Here is a 22,611-nt window from a genome sequence, read left to right as displayed (position 1 = left end):
TCCTACTTCTTTATCTGGTCTTGGACTCTTCAGGAAGTTGACGGGCTCTGTATTGTTCCTGAGAGAATGACCCACCCAAAGGTAGATGTAACAGAAAAGCATATTTGGGGGCTGCAACCAATACTGTCCACAGAGGAAATGTGCAACCTTGGAGTAGTCAATTTTCTGGCACAGGAGGACTTGAAGCAGATAAAGGACAGGATGTAGGAATCAGGATGACAGTGGTCGATCTGGTGGCCAGTCAGGTGCCTTCTGACTTGGACCCTTTGGTTTTCATTTTCCAGATAATTGGTTCATCTCAATACCACCTCTATAAACCCTTCCATCCCCATACACATGCACACAGAGCAGAAGGGGGCCTCACTTTATGCAGTAAATGTGTTCTGTAGAGAAAATGCTGGGGTCAGATCACATTAACATTGTCATTGCAGACAGAGCATGGCTTCATCAGTTTGGCGAACGCTCAACACTTCAGCAAGTGCATCTCAACGGGGACTTTCTGACACATTCGTGACTCTGTAAACACTTGAATGCAACAGGAGAGCTGCCATTTATAGGAACCCTGAGAGTATTTTGGTAATGCAAACAGCCACCCCTAATTAACTGTTTTATAAATGTGGATTTGGGGGAGTTGCCCAAAAGGGACGCAGCCATGATAGGGCACATTATACTGAGGATGCAGTGTTAAAATCTAGGGCATGGGCCGTGGGGACTGAGGATCCTCAGATCTCTGAAAGTGAGGTTTTGGTTAGGAAGCCTGTGCAGCCACAGACAGACACACCTGAGACTTGATGCAAGTACCTTTCCTCCAAGGAGCTTTCCCCCACATTCTCATTTCTCTTCCCAGCTGGCATTTTTGCTCCTGATTTATACACAGAAGTAAAGGCCAAGCAGCTCAATCAAGGTCACAGACAGGCATAGCTGAGACCGGAAGCCAAGTCTCCCTCTGCCTTCACCAGCTCCCTGCTGCCCCACTGTGACCCAGACCCCGTAACACTAGCCTCCCCAGGACCCAGCATCCCCCTTCCCAGCCAGGCCTAGGAAGCAACCTGTCCTCTGACCTGCCAAAGCCAGGGCAAGGAAAGGCTTCGCTTTCTTGCCACCTGCTCTTCGTTCCCCACCCCCGTCTCCATCCCCAACTCAATTTGAAGGAGGAGCTAGCAGTCCCAATCTCCAGGACCTACTCTTCCCAGCAGCCCCCACTCCCTACAGAAACCCTGTGCTATGGCAAGGTTGAGAAGTTAAGGCTGAGCAGAACCTCCTGAGAGCTATTTGAGGTCCTGACTCCAGATGAGATCAAGTCGCACCAACTCAGAGTGAGTCTAGGTCAGGATCTGAGCAGCACAAGGACCCTCACAGAAAATGCTGAGTTGGGTGAGGCTGGAGCTGACGGTATAGCAGCCACTCGGACAGGTGAGACTCAAAAGTTGAGGCTCAGTAGGGCCTCCGAGAGCTGGTTGATGTCCCGGCAGTATGGCTCCCGCTGCAGGATGAAGTCCACCTTGTGATCCTGGCCCCAAAACACCTCCAGCAGCTGGCGCCGGAGCCGCTCTGTCTCCCGAGTCTTCCGAATGCCACCACCGCCTTTTTCCTCCTCTTCTCTCCCCTGCTGCTGATGACCGTGTTCTGTGAAGGCCATGGAAGGATGCTGAGCCTTAGAAGACCCCTGAGCCCTGGGAAGAAACAGAACAAGAAAAGCTGATGAGCATCACGGAGGGAAGTTAGAGCCCAGGGGGCATCCCAGTTAACTGCCTGGCCTATTCCTGGCTTGGAGGGAGGGGGGAGGTGGGGAATGGTCCTGAAGTTCCCCAATATGACCACTGAGTGGCAGTATCAACCCACTTCTGAAGGGGAGGACATTTCCTTTGGAGCCAGGAAGGTGAACCCTGCCACTGGTATGATCTAGTTTAAGTCTAATATATTGACTACTTACTTCATGGTTCGGCACAGATGTGCTAAATACAACTGGCTATAAGTAAAAGCAACCATGTTCCAAATAATCCACCAAACATGGATCAGGGGAAGCTTCCCTCCCAGCCTGGAGGGTCTATGTCAGGATTCCCTGAAAAGCAGTTAAATACGGCCAAGCCCACCGCAACCGGAACCACTGAAGAATTAAGCTGGCCCAGATTGAGGTCACACTTCCCCCCAAGTCTCCAGGTCCACAAAGCCCTTCAGACAGAGGGCCAGGGCTGGGGGCTGTCTAGGAGAAGCTGGGGCGTTACCTGACTGGCTTCTTCAGGAACTCATCCAGTGTGGGGCCGTTTCGCCCCAATGGATCATCAGGAACCATGAAGAGGTTTCCCACAAAGGTGAAGGGCAGTAGGCTGGATGGGGACAGAGAATGTATGGTCACAGAGGGACCCTTAAGAACCTCCCAGACAGCTGAGACCAGCAACACCAGAAAATTACTGGCCACCGTATCCTTCAAGGCAGTATCAAGCCCCTTCCCAGAGTCTTCACCCGATGGCAGAACAGAACTGGTTTAGAGAAAGGTCCGAGTATGCGCCCTGTTCTCAGGGGAGGGTTCCCTCACCGCTCCCTGATGATCGCCATCCACTTCTCAGACTCCTCCGCCAGGTCCCGGAACTGGTCATTGGAGACAATGACCCCGTCGGTCTCTTCAGCCAGCTTCACCATGAACCTGTCTCAAAAACCACGGCAGCCGTTCTGGGATACTCCAAGGCCCCAACCCCAGAGTATCATCGACTTCCATGACCCACTTCTGGGCATGGAGATCTGACCCCCCCCCCACCTCACCGTGACCCAGTCACTAAGTGACTGCCAGATTCAGGTGCCATAGTTAAGAGAGGAAACAGACAAATCCGCATGGTCTCCCAAGAGCATCCCCTCTATCCACCACAACCCTCCACCCAACACTTTGTGCCTCATTCATGAGAGACCGTGAGATCTGGCTCCAGCTCTGTCTCCTTCCATCCTCCCCCATCAGTCACAAATCCATCATGCTCTTCCTCTGAAGAGCCTTCCACTCTGCCCCCTTCCTTTCCAGTCCTACCATTACCCTTAGCTATTTGAACATTGCACCTGAGATACTGCATAGCCTCCTGATAAGGGGTGCCCTGACCCCAGCCATTTACCACCCTCAAGTCTCTCCTGCCCTCCCCTAAAAGAACACGCATTTCCCCCAAACAAAACTCTTCCCTCCTTGCCATTTATCTACCGAATAAAGTCCACAGGGCTGGCAGCTACGGCCTTCTAGAACCCAGCTCAATCTACCTGTACAGCCGTATCTCTTCTGGTATTCTCTAATGTACTCTCAACTCTGACAAAATCAATGATCAGATAACACCCTGTTCTCCAAACATGCCCTGTGCTGTCTGACTGCCACCATGCTTCTCAGACGATTCCCTCCATCTGGAGGTGCTTCCCAAACCTCACTGGATGAACAGGATCATCAGGGAACTTTTAAAAAAGAGATGCCTGGGCCTCACTTTAGTAATTCTGATTCCACAAGATGAGATAGGACTCTTGAGGCAATGGGTGGGGGTCATTTATAACAGGTTTAGAAGCCAAAAAGCTGGGGCCCAGCCCACATCCTCAATCAACAAAAAAACTTGCTAATCTCTCCCTTCCCATAAAATCCCCACCAGAAGGGGGCTCCCTTTCCTCCGAGATGCCATAGTGTTTGGTTTATGGTTTGTTTGGGCTCTGAAATCAATAATCAGGCCTTCCCTAATTCCCAGCACCCCCACCTCCTTCTACAGGCCATGTGCCTACTGCTAAGTGCTAAGTGGGCAGGCAGTATTTGAAAGACAGTGTGGTGAACAGGGAACGAGTGATAAGCGTTAGGTGTAACATGACTGGTTCTGAGTTTCTGTCTGGGAAACGCATGAAGGAGACGACATATAAATGTACACGGTATCATATGATAATAGAAAAGGTATTTGCAGGTTAAGGGTATTTTACTGTCATGTTACTTCTGTTGCTCAGCAGTATTCATTCAGTAGGCCTATGCTATGCACCACTCTGCTACTCACTGTAACTAGACAAAATTCCAAATTCATATTGTGCTGTCTGCCTACCGGGACCTACATAACAGACACGTGCCTTTAACATTCATTACAACTGACTCGCTCTTCAGTTTCAATTCTGTGTCAGTGCTGGTGTGGAAAGGTTCCATGTCTTGGATAATCTGTGAAATCTAGACATAAAACAGAAGAGCACTGGGAGAAAGTGAACTGCCTTTTTGTAGAATACCATTTGTTCGTTAGGGAGAAAAAAGTATTTGAAAAGACAAAATATATAATCACTGTGGCTTGGAAACTCATTTTTTTTCTTTAAGACTGAAAATCCTAGGGAATAAAGAACTTGTAATTGCAAACAACGAATTGGCTTTTAAAATCTGCCCATTTCCCCCTCTATGTGTGTACCCTGGGGAGGGAATGTGCCCTGGATTTTTTATTTAAACAATTTGACAGCTTTAACTGCTCACTTTGCCTTTGCCATGTAGTATAGCCTTTGTTTGTTAAGAGTTAACCACCACTCTTGGGGCGCCTGGGTGGTTCAGTCGGTTAAGCATCTGACTTCAGCTTAGGTCGTGATCTCACAGCTCATGAGTTCAAGCCCCACATCGGGCTCTGCACCGACAGCTCGGAGCCTGGCGCCTGCTTTGGATTCTGTGTCTCCCTCCCTCTGCACCTCCCCCACTCACACTCAGTCTCTGTCTCTCAAAAACAAAACATAAAAATTTTTTAAAAAGGTGACCACTCTTACTCTATGCATTCCTGTGTGACAGACAAGAGACCTACTGCCATAGTTGAGGGGGTCCATGACAAGTCAAGGACTATCACTGTACACTTGCCTGGCACCTTGAGTGAGGCAAGCACATACCTTAGCTTCTTTTGATATTCACAAGGAGGGTGAACAGATAGAAGAGGACCCTGGGACAAAGAGGTTAACCCGTTAAGAGACTGGTCTGTAGTCAGAGTCAAGGAGTAGGTACAACTTGGGGCTCAAATTCAGATCTTCAACTTCTAAGTCCAGTGATGTTCCTATTGTAACACGTTTTGTATCATCTTAGTATGGCCGCGCTGTGTTTCTTCCTTTGCCTTTGTTATTTTGAACAGCTACACTGGTACTTCCAGGGGGTTTTCTCTACATGTTTGGAAATTTGGGCTGTAAGAAGTTATTTATGTCACCAGCTTTCCCAGCTTCCCATTAAACTAGTATGTTCTAGACAGTAAGGCACTATATAAATACAAGGCATCATTTAGTCTGATGAATCAAAAATGAATGAATGGGCAAACACAGTTGTCTACCTTCTGTCTCCTCTGGCCTGGATTCATCCAGGTACGCGGAGGAGTAACTGGCCATTTTCCCGCTGCCCAGACTTAGAGACCGCACAAAGGGTCAGGGGCTTCCATCCCCGCCTCGGCTGCCCCCACTGTGCTTCTTGAATCTCAATACTGGGGCCAGGAGAGAAGCAAGTACCTATCATCGTAGGAGGAGATCCTCTTGCCATCCATGACTCGGGAGGGAGTGAGAGAGAGCAGGCTGAGGGAGTATAGCTTTTGCAGGAAGTGGCCCTCTAGAGAAACAGAGGAGCACAATGGGGTTATCCTCAAGTTGAAACGGGGCCTCTCCCGGGTTACAAAACATTGTGCCCAACTCACCTCTGACCTTGGCATCCTTACTGAAGCGCCACTGAGGCACAAAGACAGTTATGTCACGGTGGCCCCGGTCCCAGAAGTACTGCACAGCAATGGCAATGCCCCGGCTGGAGAAGTAGTGTTGGAGGCCATGCCTGCAGTGGGAAGGGGTCAGCGCTCTAGGGCTCCAGAGACGGGGCCTCTCAGCATGTGTCCCCAAGGTCCATAAAACTGTTCATATCATCCCCCTCCCTGGGATCCTCAGTCCCACCAGGTACTCACACCATGGCCACATTGCTGCCATCAATGACAATGTGACGGAGGTCTGGCTGGCCAGGCACATTGGCAAGGCACAGGGTGAAAGGGTCCTGCAGGGCCTCCTGGAAACGCTGCGTGCCAGTCACCAAGTTGCCCCCACGGGTACCTCGTTTCCACGGAGACCCACGGCCTCGAGCCACGACCTGCTGCTTGTCTCCCCTGTCTCCTCGGTCTCCGCAGTGCCACGGGGGTTCGGGTGCAGGTGGAGGGCTAGGCACCCTTGGAGGTGAGGCCTTCCCATTGTGTAACCGCTGGAGGAGGGAGGCTCCCCGGGGCTGAGCTGCCCTCGGATAGGGACCCTGGGCACCAGGAGGCTCACTCTGGACACAGAACCGTCCTCTGTCCTGAGGCACCCCCTCCTTCCCCAGACCCTTTCCTGTCAGGGGCCCTACCTGCCCTGCCTCTCCTCCTCCTGGCTGTGATCTGAAGGCCCCTTCTTTCTCCCAGGCCTCTTGCCCAGGCAGCTCCTTCCACCCCAAATCCATCTCCCTGGGACCACCCTGCTTCCCTCCCTCCTTCTCCATAACATGTCTCTCTCCCCGTGACTCTTGCCACCTTGTAGGTCCAGTGTGCAGGGACTCCCTGCCTTCACTCGAGGGAGCTCTGACTCCCTGGTACTGAGCACCCAGTGGGCCTGGGCTCCCCCCCACCCAGGGGGGTATTGCATGGGGCCCCTGCCCTCTGGATGCCTCCTGCACCAGACTCAACAGTTCCTCCTGGACAGCCAGGGGCAGCTGTAGCAGGGCCTCTCTGTGGGCATCCCCATAGGGCTGCAGCAGGGCGGAGAAGTCTCTCAGCACTCCGGCACACTGAGAGACTCTGGGGGATCGCCCTGGCTGAAAGTCCCAGCTCAGCCGCTCCACCAGCTCCTCCACTCTGCTCTGAGCCATGACGAAGGCCTCAGTCAGGCCACTGACCATTAGCGAGCCGGGCAGCCCAGGCACCAGGTGGGCTGATGTGCTCCAGACCAGACAATCAAGGAAGAAGCCCTGGGCTCCCAGGAAGATGCAGTGCAGTTTGGGTGGGTAGTGGATTTCATTCTGCAACTCTGGGCTGCAGAGACCCTTCAGGAACTCCTGGGGGAGGAACGGGGATAGGGGATAGGAAAAAAGGAGACTTCTGGAATTCTACATGGCCCAGTAGCCTCTTCAGGCCCATTGCACACCACCACCACCCCATCCCTGAGTTCCAGGACGCCTGGGCAGAGCAATGGAGCCCCACAGAGCCTGACAAAGGTGAGGGTTAAAAAGGGATCAAGAATCTCACTTCTTTTCCCTTTTCAGCTGATAGGGCTACGGCTAATATTTCCACTTAGAACCTGACTCAACTTAAGATATTATTATAATAAACTGATCACAAGGCCATCTCTCTAAATATGTATTCGTGCTAAATATGTATGCGTGCATATGCGTGCATATGCGTGTTGTAGATTTCCATCACAAGGACTGTCATTTGCTAACTTTTGCTGGACTCATGCTTTATCTCATTCACAATAAGTCCAATGAAGTGGATACTGCTATTATTCACATTTCATAAATAAGGAAAGGGAGACTCGGTCATGAGGCCACCCCATGAGGTAAGTGGAGCTGTACTAGAACCTCTGACGGCAAGAAGCAATGAGGCCTGGCTTCCCATCCCCCAGTGAATTCCTTGGTGGGGCCTGCTTGCCCAACCGGATTATCTCTAGTCTTCAAAAACAGCACAACTGATTTGAGTGGAATCACCTGTCTCTAAGTCCTGGCAGAACCTGGCTCAACATAGCTCAAATGAAACCAAAACTCCAGATAAATACAGATTTGCAAAGTCCCTCAAAAGATGACAGTCACTGAGGTTGCCAGTAAGACAACCAAGGAGTGAGTGGAGCTCCTCCCCAGCGGCCCCTCCTCTGCTCTGCCTCCCTGTAGGGGAGGGAGACATTGTTCCCCAAAGGGTCAGAGAGGGGTGTTCACCTTGGCTCTGCTGGCGTTCTCCTTGGGGCCCTCCAGCTGCAGCCAGATGTGAGGGTTTTCAGGACAGTCCTTTGGGAGGACACTCATCCCCACGCTGAAGATGCGCTCCACGTAGGGTTGCTGCTCCCGCACCTTGTCCTCAGCCTCCGCAGACACGGCAAAGCGGTCAGGGGACGGGGAGCCAGCCCCCCAGGTGGGCATGGCTGCTTGGCCACCCAGCCCTGGAAGGAGGGAAGGCAGCTCAGAGCCTCCTTGTCCCCTTAACCCAAATCTTGGGTCTCCCACCCTACACCAGCTATCAACAGGTCGCGATACCAATCTAGTAAACAACCTGGGTCCATCCTGGGGGTAGGAAGAGAATGTCAGATTATCCGGAACCAGGTCTTCTCTCCGGAGAGGAAGTCATGGGCAAACAAGGCTGCCTACTGGGGATGGGCATCTGGCCTTTGGAAAAGGCTGACCACAGCCCTAAGCAGGAAGAGTGGGGGCTCCAGCTCGGTCTGGAGGCCAGAAGTGGATAGATGACAAAAGAGTCCCTCTCCTCAGGATCTCTGCAGTCTCCGCGTCCAAGACGGCCTCTTAAAGATGAATCCGCACCAGGGCTTGAACTGGGATGTCCTCTGGAGTCCCTGGTCTGCCATTTCCAAGGTTCTAGCCCCTCCCACCTCTCCCCCTCCCTCCGCCGTCCGCCGCTCTTCTAGGTAGCGCCAAGGCCCCACCCGGGGCCCAGGGGTCGAGCCGGGTCCCGCCCACAGCCGCCAGCTGCCACCGCCCCCGGCGCCCTTCCCCCGGCCGCGCTCAGCACAGGGGCCTCCGGCTCGGCTCCCGCCGCCGGGGCACGGGGCAGAGCGCGCCTACCCGCCTTGGCCGCCTGTTTCGGCCTCAGTACAGTGGGCGCCTCTCGGTGCCTGCAGGCCCCAGCTTCACCCGCGCCCCAGGCCCAGCGGAGAAGGGCTGGGAGCCCAAAACTGGGCGGGCCTTCCCGAAGTCCTCACCCAACGGGGACCTGTCTTCGCCACATCTCGAACAGTTTTTTGAGTCACTTCCTGGCCCGGGGCGGAGTCAGCCAGGCCCCACCCGGCGCAGGGCGGGCTCCGGGCCCTAGCGCGCGCCTGCCGCCGGGACCCTCCCTGACCCGCCCCCGGCCCGCCTCCCGGCCCCGCCCACTCGCCCGGGGTTCGCTTGGGCTCAGCTTCCAAGCCTGCCTGATGGGTTCACCTCTCCCGGTAAATCTGGGTTCTCGCTCGTTCTGCGCAGTTGTTTCTCGGGAGAGAGGAACCACTCATTGAGAGCTGGAGGTGAAGAGGATCCCTTCGGATGAAGATGTGGAAGATCAAGGAGAGAAAGAGACTGGCCCACGGTCACAAGATACTGACACGGTTGGCCCAAGCACTTTCCACCACGATCGTAGGGGAAAGACAAGGTCACCCGCTTTCTTCTAATGGCGGAAAGGGGCCACTGAGAGGGCTGTTGACTAGTGAGGGATTTTAAGAGGAGAGGAATGAGGAAAAGGAGGGGCTGTACGAGCTGTCTGGCGCATAGATGCACGCTCACCGGCATACACCTACAGGCTCTCACACATTCTCACAGGCACATGTACACTTTTACACACCAAGTTCTCTATGGTCCCAGATCCAGCCTTCAGTGCTCTCCAGAGGGGCTGCCCTGGGTTCTGGCTGTAGCCCTTCTGTCTCTCTGCTTCATCCCTCCTCTCCCTCCTAGCGCCCAACTGCTGTCACTTCGTGCCCTGCCAAGGAGGAGGGAACTGCAGTGACAGCAGGAGAGAGAGGCAGGACAGAGTCGTGGGGGTACAGAGAGGTATGGAGAGGGAGATGCTGAGACCAGGTTAACAGTGAGACCCAGAGAGGGGGCTGAGGAGCAGGGTGAGGGGTGGTGAGAGCCCCGGGGGAAGCAGGAACTGAAAGGAGCGGCAAGAGGGGACAAGACAGGAAGACTTGTGGGTCACAGAACAACTCAGCCATGCCAGGAGCAAAGCGACACTGGCGACCAAGACTCCCACCCAGCCCCAGGCTGCCCTTGGCCCTGATACTTCTGACCCTAGGGAATGGGTGGGCCCAAGAAGGGGCAGAGCCTGTCCTCCTGGAGGGGGAATGCCTGGTGGTCTGTGAGCCTGGCCGAGCTGCTGCAGGGGGGCCTGGGGGAGCAGCCCTGGGAGAGGCCCCCCCAGGAAGAGTGGCATTTGCTGCAGTCCGAAGCCACCACCACGAGCCAGCAGGGGAGATCAGCAATGGCACCAGTGGGGCCATCTACTTTGACCAGGTAATCCCCCTACCCTTGTCCAGTGGACGTGTAATGACCTGAAATCAACTACTCAAACCCACTTGGCTCTTAAGGAAAATCCCCCTACTGTGACTAGGTGCTCCTCCGCTCCTCTGCCCTGCTGCCTGTCTCCCTTCCCTACACCCCTACCCACACTCCTCCTTGCCCGTTCTCATCATTTCTTGTGAATCTGTGCATTCCTCCTGTTCTTATCTACCTGCCACCCCTTCTTTTCCTTACTCACTGCCCTGTCCCATAAGCCAGTAGTTTCCCTCAACCCCCACTCAGCAGAGTCTGCTTCCCACAGGTCCTGGTGAATGAGGGTGGTGGCTTTGACCGGGCCTCGGGCTCTTTTGTGGCCCCTGTTCGTGGTGTCTATAGCTTCCGGTTCCATGTGGTGAAGGTGTACAACCGCCAGACTGTCCAGGTGACCTGTGTACTGGGGCCCTGTCCTGGCTCAGGAGGGGAGGGAAGGGAGAGGGAATAAGTAGAGTCCTGCTAACTCCTAGGCAGTCCCTCCCTTGACAGTGTCCTTGGCTGGGGGGTGGGGGTGGTGCGGCTGGCAGGAGGAAGAGAGGAAAGGACCTGTCTAGCAGAGAGTGTGGAGGAGGTACTGAGTCCAACCCTGGCCATCCCTCAGCCCCCCAATGAGCGTGTGCTGAGCCCCAAGTTCCCAGGATTGCAGAGTATCCCTTGGGAGCTGGAGAAAAGAAGAAGCCCTCGGACAAGTGGGGGATCTTGGGATAAAGGGAGAAGTGCTAACTGGGCTCATCTCACCAGGTAAGCCTGATGCTGAACACGTGGCCCGTCATCTCAGCCTTTGCCAACGACCCTGATGTGACCCGAGAGGCAGCCACCAGCTCTGTGTTACTGCCCCTGGACCCTGGGGACCGAGTGTCCCTGCGCCTGCGTCGGGGGAACCTACTAGGGGGCTGGAAATACTCAAGCTTCTCTGGCTTCCTCATTTTCCCACTCTAAGGGTTCAGGCCTTTCAAGGACTGGAATCTAACCCCTGCCTTCTGCCCTCTGCCCTCTGCCCTCTCCTGCCCCAGAAGCAGCATCTTTGGAGTAGGAGAGAGGCTCCCTCTGGCTGCCTGTATTCCACCTTCTTGCATGGAGCCCTGTGCCTAACACCCAAGGTGAAGAGTAGAGCTGTGGTGTCTGGGGACCTGGCCCCCCTCACCTACCCTCCCACCCCCATCCTCCCACTGCATCTCTTTGTGCCTGCAAGGTATGGCAGGTGGCAAGGCCTGTGCTACTTTGCAGACTCTGCTCTTCCTGTTCCTCCACCCCCAGCCTTCTGCTCAGTGCTATTTGGGGACAGGTGGCACAGGTGAGCCTGACGGGCCCCCCCCACAGGGACCCAGATGGACCAGCCTCAGTGTACCCTGCAGGCTCCTTCCTATGAGGTGTGCCAGCATCACGGATCTTGGCCAGCACAGTCAGAAGCCGAGCCAGCACAGTGTGGGCTAGGGCAGGAGGCTTAGCCACCAGCAGAAGTGTGGGGAGGACCACAGGACAGCCCAGAGCCTGTGGCTGGTGGGGCAGGAAGGCCATGTGCCCAGACTGAACATGGTACACACTTTTCATGTACACTGGGGCAGCCAGCAGACAGTGAATCTGGGCATCCATCTTTGCAAGGTCCCTGATGGACTCTGGCCCTCACCTCCCCACCTAAGACGTGGGGTGTGTGTGTGTTTGCTGCAGCCAAGAGTGGGTGTACTGAGCTTCCTTGGACAGCTGGAGGTAGGGGTAGACAGTCACACGTGGGCAAGTATTGATCTCCAAGCATGACACATGTCAATGACGCGGCCACCTCCTAGAACCTTTGTGATCTGAACTTCAACGACTCCACATTCTGACCGCCACCACCACCCTCCCAGCTCTCTCAGTTACCTTCACTGTACCTGTCCCAAACTAGTCCTAGCCTCTCTTCTTTCTCCTGATTTGTGCTGTTTTGTCCTCCTTCTTAAACTTCCTATTGTCTTAGATGCTATGATTCATCCCCTCAGCCACTCTCCTGCCAGTGTTATAAAATCTCTGTCTTACCGCACGCTGTCCCATTCTCCCAGCATGGATAAACCTATCAGTAAAGCAACTAGAGAATGACGGTCAATGAGAAACCACAGGAGCCCTGAAGAGACAAGATGCCATTTACAATTTGGATCAGGGGTTACAGGATACAAGCAGGTATGTTTAGAGAAGAGAAATGTAAAATTGTATATTTGAGTCAAATTAAAAAGGAAATTAGTAATGCTTAAATTACATAGGAAACACCAACGCGGATTTGTGGTTTTCAAAAGAAGTAACTTTTTCAAAATTTGTCATTAAAGTAGCCTAGAAACAATATTAGAACAAATCTGATATGCATTCTGAGCACCTGGACCTTTGCCTCAAATATGATTCACCTTTAAAAGAACTTGGGGCGGGGCGCCTGGCTTGCTCAGTTGGTAGAACGTGTGACCCTTGATCTAGGGGTTGCAGTTTAGAGCCCCACATTGGGTGTAGAGATTACTTAAAAATAAAAGTCATAGGGGCGCCTGGGTGGCTCAGTCGGTTAAGCGCCGACTTCGGCTCAGGTCACGATCTCGCAGTCCATGAGTTCGAGCCCCGCGCCGGGCTCTGTGCTGACAGCTCAGAGACTGGAGCCTGTTTCAGATTCTGTGTCTCCCTCTCTCTCTGCCCCTCCCCCGTTCATGCTCTGTCTCTCTCTGTCTCAAAAATAAATGAACATTAAAAAAAATTAATTAAAAAATAATAATAAATAAATAAATTAATTAATTAATTAAATAAAATAAAAAGAACAGAACTCCATCTCTTAAATAACTCTATGCCTGGAACATGTTGTTAATGACAAAAAGCAAGGATACGTTTTAAACTGGATCGGGTAGAGCCGAAAAGGCAAAGGAATCCATTTTCAAATTCTCCCACCCCTTGACATGCTGTGACAATTTGATCATCGAAAGGAAAATAATACAGTTAATTGGAACAAGGTGAATTTTTAAAATCCATGACTCTGTAATTATATTTAAAAGGGAAAAAGTCACTATAAAATGTGCAAAAAGATAATTTATCAAGAGAAGAAGAACAAATATAATCATATATATTTAGCTAATTCTGATAAGTAGAAGAGTATAAATATAGTGAGTATTTTATCTCTTCGTAAGGTATACTTATTTTTCTTTATCTGTATAAGTAGGGAAGGGTGGACACATAGAGCTGTGAGTGATTCCAGAAAAAGTTGGAACTGTATCAAGAATGGAGGAGACTGATTGGCACCATCTGGTCATATATTACAACCAGGAAGAAAGGGAGCCCAACAGTGCATTGCAAGATGATGAATTAGTCAAACGTCCAAAAGATAACTGCTCACAGCTCAAATTTGATCCTTCATTTCTTGGGAAAGGGAGCCTCTATATCACCAAACTAATTACAATGAGATTGCAGTAACAGCAAACCCAAAATAATAATGGGTTAACCAACAAAGAAGATTATTTCTGTCTCACATAGAAGAATTCACAGATAAAGAGTAGGGCTGGATCACAGTCTTATGATGATTGCAGCCAAGTTTCCCTTCTTGCTGTTCTACCATCTTTAGCTGCCATATCATGGCCCAAGATGGCTCCTTGCACTCCAGCCATTACATTAGCCTTACAGCCCCCCAGGAAGCAGGAAGGAAGAAAGAGCACGCCACCTTCCTTTACAGAAGCCTTCTGAAAGTTGCCCCCAACATGCTGATTACATCTCATTGGCTAGAATTTAGTCACACCTGGCCACACCAGGCCAAGGAGAGAGGCTAGGAAATCGAGTCTTTATTCCGGACAGCCATGCTGAGCTAAACATCATGAGTTTTATAATGTGGAACAAGAGGAGACTGGATATTGAGGAAAAACAACTAGATGTTTTTGAACGTGCAAATGGGCTACATAAATTCGTAAATAATGGCAGGGAAGTTATTGTGTTGGTTTTCTATTGCTATATAACAACTTCAGCAGCTTGACACAACACCTATTTATTATCTCACAGTTTTCTGTAGGTCAGAGTCCAGCAGAGCGTGACTGGATTCTCTACTTGGGGTTTCATAAGGGTGAAAGCAAGGGCTGCCTTCCCTGCTGAAGGGGAAGAATCCACTTTCAAGAGCATTTAGAATTCAGTTCCTTATGGCTGTAGGACTGAGATCCCTGGCACCCACCATCTTTAGGCCAGCAATGTCAGGCCAAGTCCTTCTCACACTTTGAATCTCTCTGACCTATCCTTCTGAGAGTCAGAAGTCTCTGACTTCAGTGGAGAAATTTCTCTGATTTTAAGTGCTCATGTGATTCGATTGGGCCTGCCCAGATAATCCAGTCTAATCTTCCTCTTTTGACCTTAATTACATGAGACATCTGGGTGGCTCAGTCAGTTAAGCATCCGACTCTTGATTTCAGTTCAGGTCAAGATCGCATGGTCATGATCTCATGGTCCTGGGTTGGAGCCCTGTGCATCAAGCCCTGTGCCTCAGGCTCTGCGCTGAGCGCAGATTCTCTCTCTCTCTTTCTCTGCCCCTTCCCTACTCACTTGCTCACTCTCTCTCTAAAATTAAAAAAAAAAAATTTTAATTTAGAAAAAGATTCTCTCTCTGCCCCTCTCCCTCATTTGCTCGCTCTCTCTCTCTCTCTCAAAGTATAAATAAATAAATAACCTTAATTACATATGAAAATGTCCCTTTTGCTATGAAACATAATTCAGAGGCTCCAGGGATCAGGGCATGGACATTTTTGGAACATCTGCAGGGAACATGGACATTTTTGAAATATCCTAGTCATTAAGTTTTAAGATGGCATCATCTAGGGGCGCCTGGGTGGCTCAGTCAGTTAAGTGTCTGACTTCGGCCCGGGTCATGATCTCACGGTTTGTGGGTTCAAGCCCCACATCAGGCTCTGTGCTGACAGCTCAGAGACTGGAACCTGCATCAACTTCTGTGACTCCCTCTCTCTCTGCCCCTCCCCTGCTCATGCTCTGTCTCTCTCTGTCTCTCAAAAATAAATAAATGTTGAAAAAAAAAAAAAAGATGGCATCATCTAAAGGAAAGGCATCCTGGGGCATCTGGGTGGTTCGATTGATTAAGCAGCCAACTTTTGGTTTCGGCTCAGGTCATGACTTGGAGATTTGTGAGTTCAAGCCCAGTGTTGGGCTCTGCACTGACATCACAGAGCCTGCTTGGGATTCTCTGTCTCCTGCCTCCCTCTCTCTCTGCCCCTCCTCTGCGCTCTCTCTCTCTCTCTCTCTCTCTCTCAAAGATAAATAAACATCTAAAGAATGTATTGGGGCACCTGAGTGACTCAGTCGGTTAAGCGCACGACTTCAGCTCAGGTCATAATCTCGTGGTTTGTGAGTCCGAGCCTATGTCAGGCTCTGTGCTGACAGCTCAGAGCCTGCAGCCTGCTTCACATTCTGTGTCTCCCTCTCTCTCTGCTCCTTCCCCACTCGCACTCTGTCTCTCTCTCAAAATAAGTAAATGTTAAAAAAAGATTTTTTTAATGTATTATAAATAAAATAATTTAATTTAATTTAAAAATAAAATAAAGGCATCCAGTTACAACACACAAATCACATGGAAAAAGCATGGGTTTAAGAAATTCCCATGGTATACAAGGTAAACACTGGCTCAGATTTTAGTCATTTTATTTAATTAAAAAAAAATTTTTTTAATGTTTATTTTTGAGAGAAAGAGAGACACAGAGTGAGAGTGGGGGAGGGTCAGAGAGAGAGAGAGGGAGACACAGAACCCGAAGTAGGCTCCAGGCTCTGAGCTGTCAGCACAGAGCCCCATGCAGGGCTCAAACTCATGAACCATGAGATCATGACTTGAGCCAAAGTTGGACGGACGCTCAACCGACTGAGCCACCCAGGCGCCCCAAATTTTAGTCATTTCAGAAGATTTTCCAGTTCCCAGGTCCCAGCCAATCATTCATTGATTAATCATATAAAACTTCATCTGCCCTGAGATAATGTTCTTTGGGATTATCTAAATTCAGAAATTGGTCTGAACTGAGATAGTGTCCATCTCTTGGGTCTACAAACCCATTTTTATAATATGTGTATACACATAGTATAGGTGTAATAAATTTCATGGTCCTTGTAAGATGTGTGTGGTTTACCAAAATCATGCTTTTAGAGAAATTAATATATTACTGGTGATCCTATCAAAATATGTAGGAGGTTTTAAGTTTACAGGAAATGTTTAAATAATTTGATTTGTAAAATAGGTAGGTTTTGGGGCGTCTGGGTGGCTCAGTCGGTTAAGCGGCCGACTTGGCTCAGGTCATGATCTCGCGGTCCGTGAGTTGGAGCCCCGCGTCGGGCTCTGTGCTGACAGCTCAGAGCCTGGAGCCTATTTCGGATTCTGTGTCTCCCTCTCTCTGACCCTCCCCGTTCATGCTCTGTCTCTCTCTGTCTCAAAAATAAATAAACGTTAAAAAAAAATAGGTAGGTTTTGATTTATTGGGTATACAAACCGTGTTTAAATGTTTAAACAATTTTGCTTAAGTAGGTTTATGAGGTAAATAGAATAAACGGTAAATAAACACCAATGGTGGTTAGTGTTCCTCTCCAGGTACAAAAAGCTCCTCAGACTTTAAGAATCCTAAGACTAGAATGCAGCTGTCCTGGGGCGCCTGGGTGACTCAGTCGGCTGAGCAAACGACTCCGGCTCAGGTCATGATCTCGCGGTCGTGAGTTTGAGCCCCACATCAGGCTCTGTGCTGACAGCTCAGAGCCTGGAGCCTGCTTCGGATTCTGTGTCTCCCTCTCTGTCTGCCCCTCCCCACTCATGCTCTGTCTCTCTCAGTGTCAAAAAGAAACATTAAAAAGAAAAAAAAAAAAAAAAAGAATGCAGCTGTCCTGCCTCCCTGTGCCCACACCTTGGCAGCCAATCTCAGCAGAGAAAGTCCCACCACTGAAGGATGCACTGTGGATCTAAACCCATTGGTGTCCAGGGGCACCTGGGCGGCTCAGTCAGTTAAGTATCCAACTTCAACTCAGGTCATGATCTCACAACTCGTGGGTTTGAGCTCCTCGTCGGGTTCTGTGCTGACAGCTCAGAGCTTGGACCCTGCTTTGGATTCTGCGTCTCCCTCTCTCTCTGCCCCTCCGTAGCTCACACTCTGTCTCTCTCTCTCTCAGAAATAAATAAACATTAAAAAAAAATTTTTTTAAACCCATGGTGTCCAGTCACCCCTGTCCCCAATCCTCTGTGCAAATCTTTTGTGGTTTCCTCTGCCAGCTTTTTTCTTCATCCTCCCCAGCATCCAACAGAAGCTTTCTGTTCTTTCCTTAAACCTTTTACACCGCCAGGTCTGCCCCTGTCATCAGCAGCAAACGGGCTCACCCTCAACCTGACTGAAGAAGCAGAAACACCAGGTAGGAACCCTTCCCACCACCACATCCGGAAACTCACCATTCTCATCTCTGCTCCCTCCTGTCTGGTTCAGTAGAAGACGTGTCCCTCTTCTTGTCAAGGCAGCTACCTGCATCCACCAGTCACGGATCTCACTTCCTCCAAACATCCCCTTTCCTTAGTCTCACTTCTCTCTTAAGGTTCAACCTCTCCCTCTCTACTCCTTCCCTTTAGTAGTTAAATAGACTCAAGACTCTTGACTCTGAAAAAGAAAATGATAGGTGTGGAAATAGTTGTAGATACAGAGCTTTATATGTCCCCGGCTCTATGTTCATGTCATCTCTCCTCCTCTTTAGAGTCAAATATTTATGCTCGCCAGTTTCTCACCTCCTGAGTCAACTGTGGCCTCCACTGCTCCACCTAAACTGCTCTCAGCCTGGTCACTCCCAACTTTGGTGTCACTAAAGTCAACGCACATTTCCAGTCCTTCTGTTACTCAAGTCCTCCCTAACATTTGACCCTGTTGGCCACACCTTCCTACCAGAACTCTCTGTGCCAATTTCCCTGACTGTGCACCTTCTGGGCTTGCCCTCCACTCTCTGCCCAGGCTTCAGTTTCTTTTTCAGGCTCCTCTACCCCTCTGCTCAAGTCTTAAATGTTTTTCCTCAAGGTTCTGCCCTAGGATTCCTTCTGGCCTGATACATTCTCAAAAGCTTGAATTTCCATCCATGTGCTGACAGCTTCCACACTTGTTATCTCTATCCCTGATGCATACATTGGACGCCCCACCTTATAGTCAACTATGGTCTTTTCTCCCTACATCTGTTCTCTCTCTGTGTGTCTCTGTTCTCCATAAATGAAACCTCCCTGTTTCCCCAACCCAACACTAGCCGTTGTCCTCAGTTCTTCCCTCTCCCTTATACCCCATAGCCAATCACAACCAGGAGCCCTGTCTATTGTGTTCCACCCCCCTGACTCAAACTACCAGTCTCCTAGATAGAGTTCTCCAGAAGCTTTCTAACTGACCCCTTGGCCTCCAGTTTTGCCTCCCTCAGTCCATTCTCCACACTGGGGCTGCCATACTGATCTATGTAAGTGAACTTCCTTGCATAGCCCTTTAGGGGATCGGTGAGTCTCAGAATGAGACATTACCTAGTGTGGTTTTGAGATCCTTGGCAATCCAGCCGCTACAAGCTCCTGCTTCATGTTGACCATCTATAAGAATGTGGAAGCTTACAAAGTAGCACCAGGTACTAGATGAGGGAAAGTGACACAATCCTGTGTTGGGGGACCCGGAGCTGGTGTATTAAGTCAAGAATATGCAGTTTATGGGGCATCTGGGTGGCTCAGTCGGTTAAGCATCCGATTTAGGTTCAGGTCATGACCTCACACTTCATGAGTTCGAGCCCCATGTTGGGCTTTGTGCTGACAGCTCAGAGCCTGGAGCTTGCTTTGGATTCTGTGTCTCCCTCTTTCTCTGCCCCTTTCCTGCTCATACTCTATCCTTCTGTCTCTCAAAAATAAATAAACATTAAAAAAAAAAAAAAGAATATGCGGCTCATGACCTGCTGAGGAGGTCATAATGAGGAGGCACAAGCCACTCACACAGGGCACTGTAGGCAGGTAGCCCGCTCTCCACCGAGCTCTCACCTCAGGAAAGTGAAAACCCCAGGGCCGTTTTCATTAAAGGTGCAGTTTCGGTACATGCACACAAAGGAAGTAGCGACACAAGATTTATTACAGATCCCAGAAACAGGGGTGGGGGTACACACAATGAACCAAGGGAAGGGCAGGCATTTGTCCCCGGTCACGAGTGAATGAACAGGACGTAGAGAGCAGGGTAACGAGCACCTACTATTCATAAGGTGGTTGGCACAGAGGTCACTAAAATTTTGTGTGCTCAGCTCTCAAGTGGTTATTTTAAAAGGTGCCCCAGGAAAAGCAAAGTGGGAATTTGGGGTGAGTATCCTAAGCTCTGGTCCTTGAAAACCATCCAGCCTCTGGGCATGAGCGGGGGTTGTCATACTGTGAAATACCCAGGCAGCAACTCAAAATCATTGTTTTCTCATCACACCTCAGAGAAAAGAAGGCCTGGCTTTCAAGTCAAAATTTATCAAGGCCAAGGGAATCGTTCTTGGACCCGCCTAAGGTAAATCGGGACGGGTTTTAGTTTGTACAGCAGTCTGATCCAGACCAACCTGAAATGGAGAAATCTTAACCGACACAGTGTAACACGTTAAGGAAAGACCAGCCATAGATTGAAGGGGGGCAAGGCAGAGTAATCCTAGCAACAAGTGAATATGCTCACAGGAGAAGCAGTGAACATAGTGGTTAAGAGGTGGCACAGGGGCCTCTCACTTAGTGGCTGCACATGACCTTCCATGACTGAACCTCTCTGTCCCCCATCTTCTTCCTCTATAAAATGGAGAAAACAATTGTATCTACCCCACAGGGTTGGAAAACACTTAGAACAGTGCCTGGCACAAAGCAAGTACTCAATATGTGTAAGTTACTGTTACTGTTTGGATTAGTAAATAAATTAAAAAGGGTGCATGTCCCAAGGATTCTCTGGCAATCTTTAAAAAGCATGTAGGGGGTGGTGGGGCATCTGGGTGGCGCTGTTGGTTAAACATCTGACTCTTGAGCTCAGCTGGGGTCATGATCTCAGTGTGTGACTTCGACCCCCGCATCAGGGGCTGCACTGGTGCACATCTCTCCTTCTCTCTGCCCCTCCCCTGCTTGTACTACTCTCTCTCTCTCTCTCTCTCTCCCCCTCTCTCGTTCCCTGTCTCTCTGTCTCTCAAAATAAATAAATTAACTGAAAAATAATTTTAAAGCATGTAGGGGGGCACCTGGGTGGCTCAGTCAGTTAAGCGTTTGACTCTTAGTTTTGGCTCAGGTCATGATCTCACAGTTTCATGAATTCGAGCCCTGCAACAGACTCTGTGCTAGCAGCCTGCTTGGGACTCTCTTTCTCTCTGCCTCTCGCCCACTTATGCTGTCTCTGTCTCTGTCAGAATAAATAAATAAGCTTATAAAAATTAAAAACTAAAAGGCATGTAGGATTTTTATTTGGTTTTATAGTGGCCATTTACCTGTTACGATGCTTGTTTCATTCAAATATGTTCACTTTTACCTGTGAACGCAAGAACTTAGTAAATGGTTGCTGGGAAAGCGTGGTGTCACAAAGCTTAGGGGTCTTAATCTCACCAGCTAGTTTATGTTAAGTTTTAACGTGAGAACAGGATACAGTGTGGAACATGCTTTGTCTTTATGACTTGTGTTATGTCACAGAACTATCTGCCTACTGGCTGCTTTGTAATTTCTCTGGGGAAAGCCCACCTTCCAGTGCCCCATATGAGAAGGGAAAATCGTGATGGGCATAAACGAGAGAAGCAGTGACTGGTAGGCTGTGATGCCCATAATGGTCAACTCTAGACAAACTTTTACTATGCCCTCCCCTAAAGGTAGGAGGAATCTCAAATCCTGCTCAGAATTGTTGAACAGCGAAGAAGCAAAATCTCACCATCCCAGCGCTCACAAGCCAATGTGGGTAAAATCTGATTATTGCTTAAAGTCATCCTGAGTAAAAACTAAAGAGGTTTTGCTGAGCCAGCTTTCTGCTCGGCTTTCCACTTAGGAGTTCTGAGCCTTTCCCTTGCTGCCTTGTACTAAGGGCATGTGCATTACTCCTGGTGAAGGGGGTCAGGGAAGACCATGACCTGTCTGAATAGCATGTGAGCTGAGATCCCAGGTGCCTGAGACCCAAGCTCATATACTATGCTCTCTCTCTCTCTCTCTCTCTCCTCTTACTCCCCTGCACTGCATTTGCTTGTTGAATTGTCTCCTTCACCTGAGGATTCCAAGGGGCAGAGACCCTATGACTCACATGACCTGCTACCCAGCCCACACCTAGACAGGGCCCGGCACATAGTAGGTGCTCCATGAATAATGAATGACAGCGTACACACACACACTGGGGAGTTCCCAGGAAAGAAGTTTCCCTCCTGCTGCTCCATACCCCTGCCAGTGCTGAACAGAAGTTTGGGCAGGTGAGGAAGGCACCAAGAAGCCGAGGCCCAGAGTCGGGAAGCTTGGCCAACATTAGGAAGGTCTCTGAACCTGAGGATCAAAAATGGCAAGAGTTCCAAGGGCAGAAGAAATGTTAGCTAGTACGTGATTGTCTCAGGCAGCTCGGGCTACTATAACAAAATGCCATAGACCGGGTCGGGGCGGGGCTTAAACAACAGTCACCTATTTCTCATAATTCTGGAGCTGGACATTCAAGATCAAGGTGATGACAGATCCAGTGTCTCGTGAGACCCCACTTCCTGGCTTGCAGATGGCCATCTTTTCATTGTACCCCACATGGTGGAGACAGAGCAAGGAGTGGCCCCTTTCCCTTAAAAGGACATTCATCCCACCATGGGGGCTCCACCCTGATGACCTCATCTAAACCTGATTATCTCCCAAGGGCCTTCCTAATACCTCCTAATAGCATCCTCCTGGGGTTTAAGATTTCAGCATATGAATTTGGTGGGGACAGAAACATACAGTCCACGGCAGAGATGAAAGCTCACACCATACTCAGCACCACAGTAGCCCCTTTGCCCAGATTATTTCATGTAATCCTTGTGCCATCCCGTAACTTGGGAGTCATCACCCTGCATCTCACAGATGGGGAAACCGAGGCCTCGAGAAACAAGCCACACAGGTAGCAGATATAGAGTCGATATCCAAACCTAATTCTGTCGTGTTTCCAATACAACTAAGCTGGGTCAGCGCTGATGCCATTCTCTCACGCCAGGTTTCATTCACCCAGTTCTTCCATGACAGGGACTGGAAAGAGCAGCTGCGTGGGAGCCCATAGCCTGGGCTCCCCTCCCAGCCCTGCCACAAACCAGCCGTGGGGCCTTATGTATCTCACTACCTGGGTGCCAGTCTCCTCATCTATAAAATGAGACCATGCGTCAGGTGAGCTTGAAAGGGTACTACCCAGGCCTTCAAATCTTCAACTCAGCCTGGGAAACATGCAGCAGCAGCACCCCACAACTGCCCCCCACCCTCCCCACCCGTA

At 50.2% G+C, this 22,611-nt stretch overlaps 2 protein-coding genes across 8 annotated transcripts; one reads left to right on the top strand and one right to left on the bottom strand.

Moving 5' to 3' along the window:
• Positions 1-349: 349 nt before the first annotated feature.
• KHNYN (KH and NYN domain containing) lies at positions 350-18,821 on the bottom strand. Of its 7 annotated transcripts, XM_042989473.1 has the most exons (9): positions 18,687-18,816; positions 17,595-17,796; positions 7,877-8,097; positions 5,892-7,003; positions 5,634-5,764; positions 5,452-5,548; positions 2,537-2,644; positions 2,226-2,327; positions 350-1,673 (listed from the first exon to the last, which is right to left on the bottom strand). In XM_042989473.1, the coding sequence occupies exons 2-9, from the start codon at positions 17,701-17,703 to the stop codon at positions 1,421-1,423; spliced, it is 2,133 nt and encodes a 710-aa protein (XP_042845407.1). In that variant the 5' UTR covers positions 17,704-17,796; positions 18,687-18,816; the 3' UTR covers positions 350-1,420. The 7 variants fall into 7 exon arrangements, with proteins under 7 accessions (XP_042845407.1, XP_042845408.1, XP_042845409.1 ...); XM_042989474.1 differs by lacking the exon at positions 2,537-2,644 and having other exon boundaries at positions 18,687-18,817; XM_042989475.1 differs by lacking the exons at positions 17,595-17,796; positions 18,687-18,816 and adding an exon at positions 8,872-8,952.
• On the top strand, positions 9,857-11,134 carry CBLN3 (cerebellin 3 precursor). Its single transcript, XM_007098061.3, has 3 exons — positions 9,857-10,156; positions 10,464-10,583; positions 10,937-11,134. The coding sequence occupies exons 1-3, from the start codon at positions 9,857-9,859 to the stop codon at positions 11,132-11,134; spliced, it is 618 nt and encodes a 205-aa protein (XP_007098123.1).
• Positions 18,822-22,611: the final 3,790 nt, after the last annotated feature.

Source organism: Panthera tigris, chromosome B3 (assembly GCF_018350195.1).
Source record: "Panthera tigris isolate Pti1 chromosome B3, P.tigris_Pti1_mat1.1, whole genome shotgun sequence".
Classification (NCBI taxonomy): domain Eukaryota; kingdom Metazoa; phylum Chordata; class Mammalia; order Carnivora; family Felidae; genus Panthera; species Panthera tigris.
This window is presented reverse-complemented; position numbering and strand designations above follow the sequence as displayed.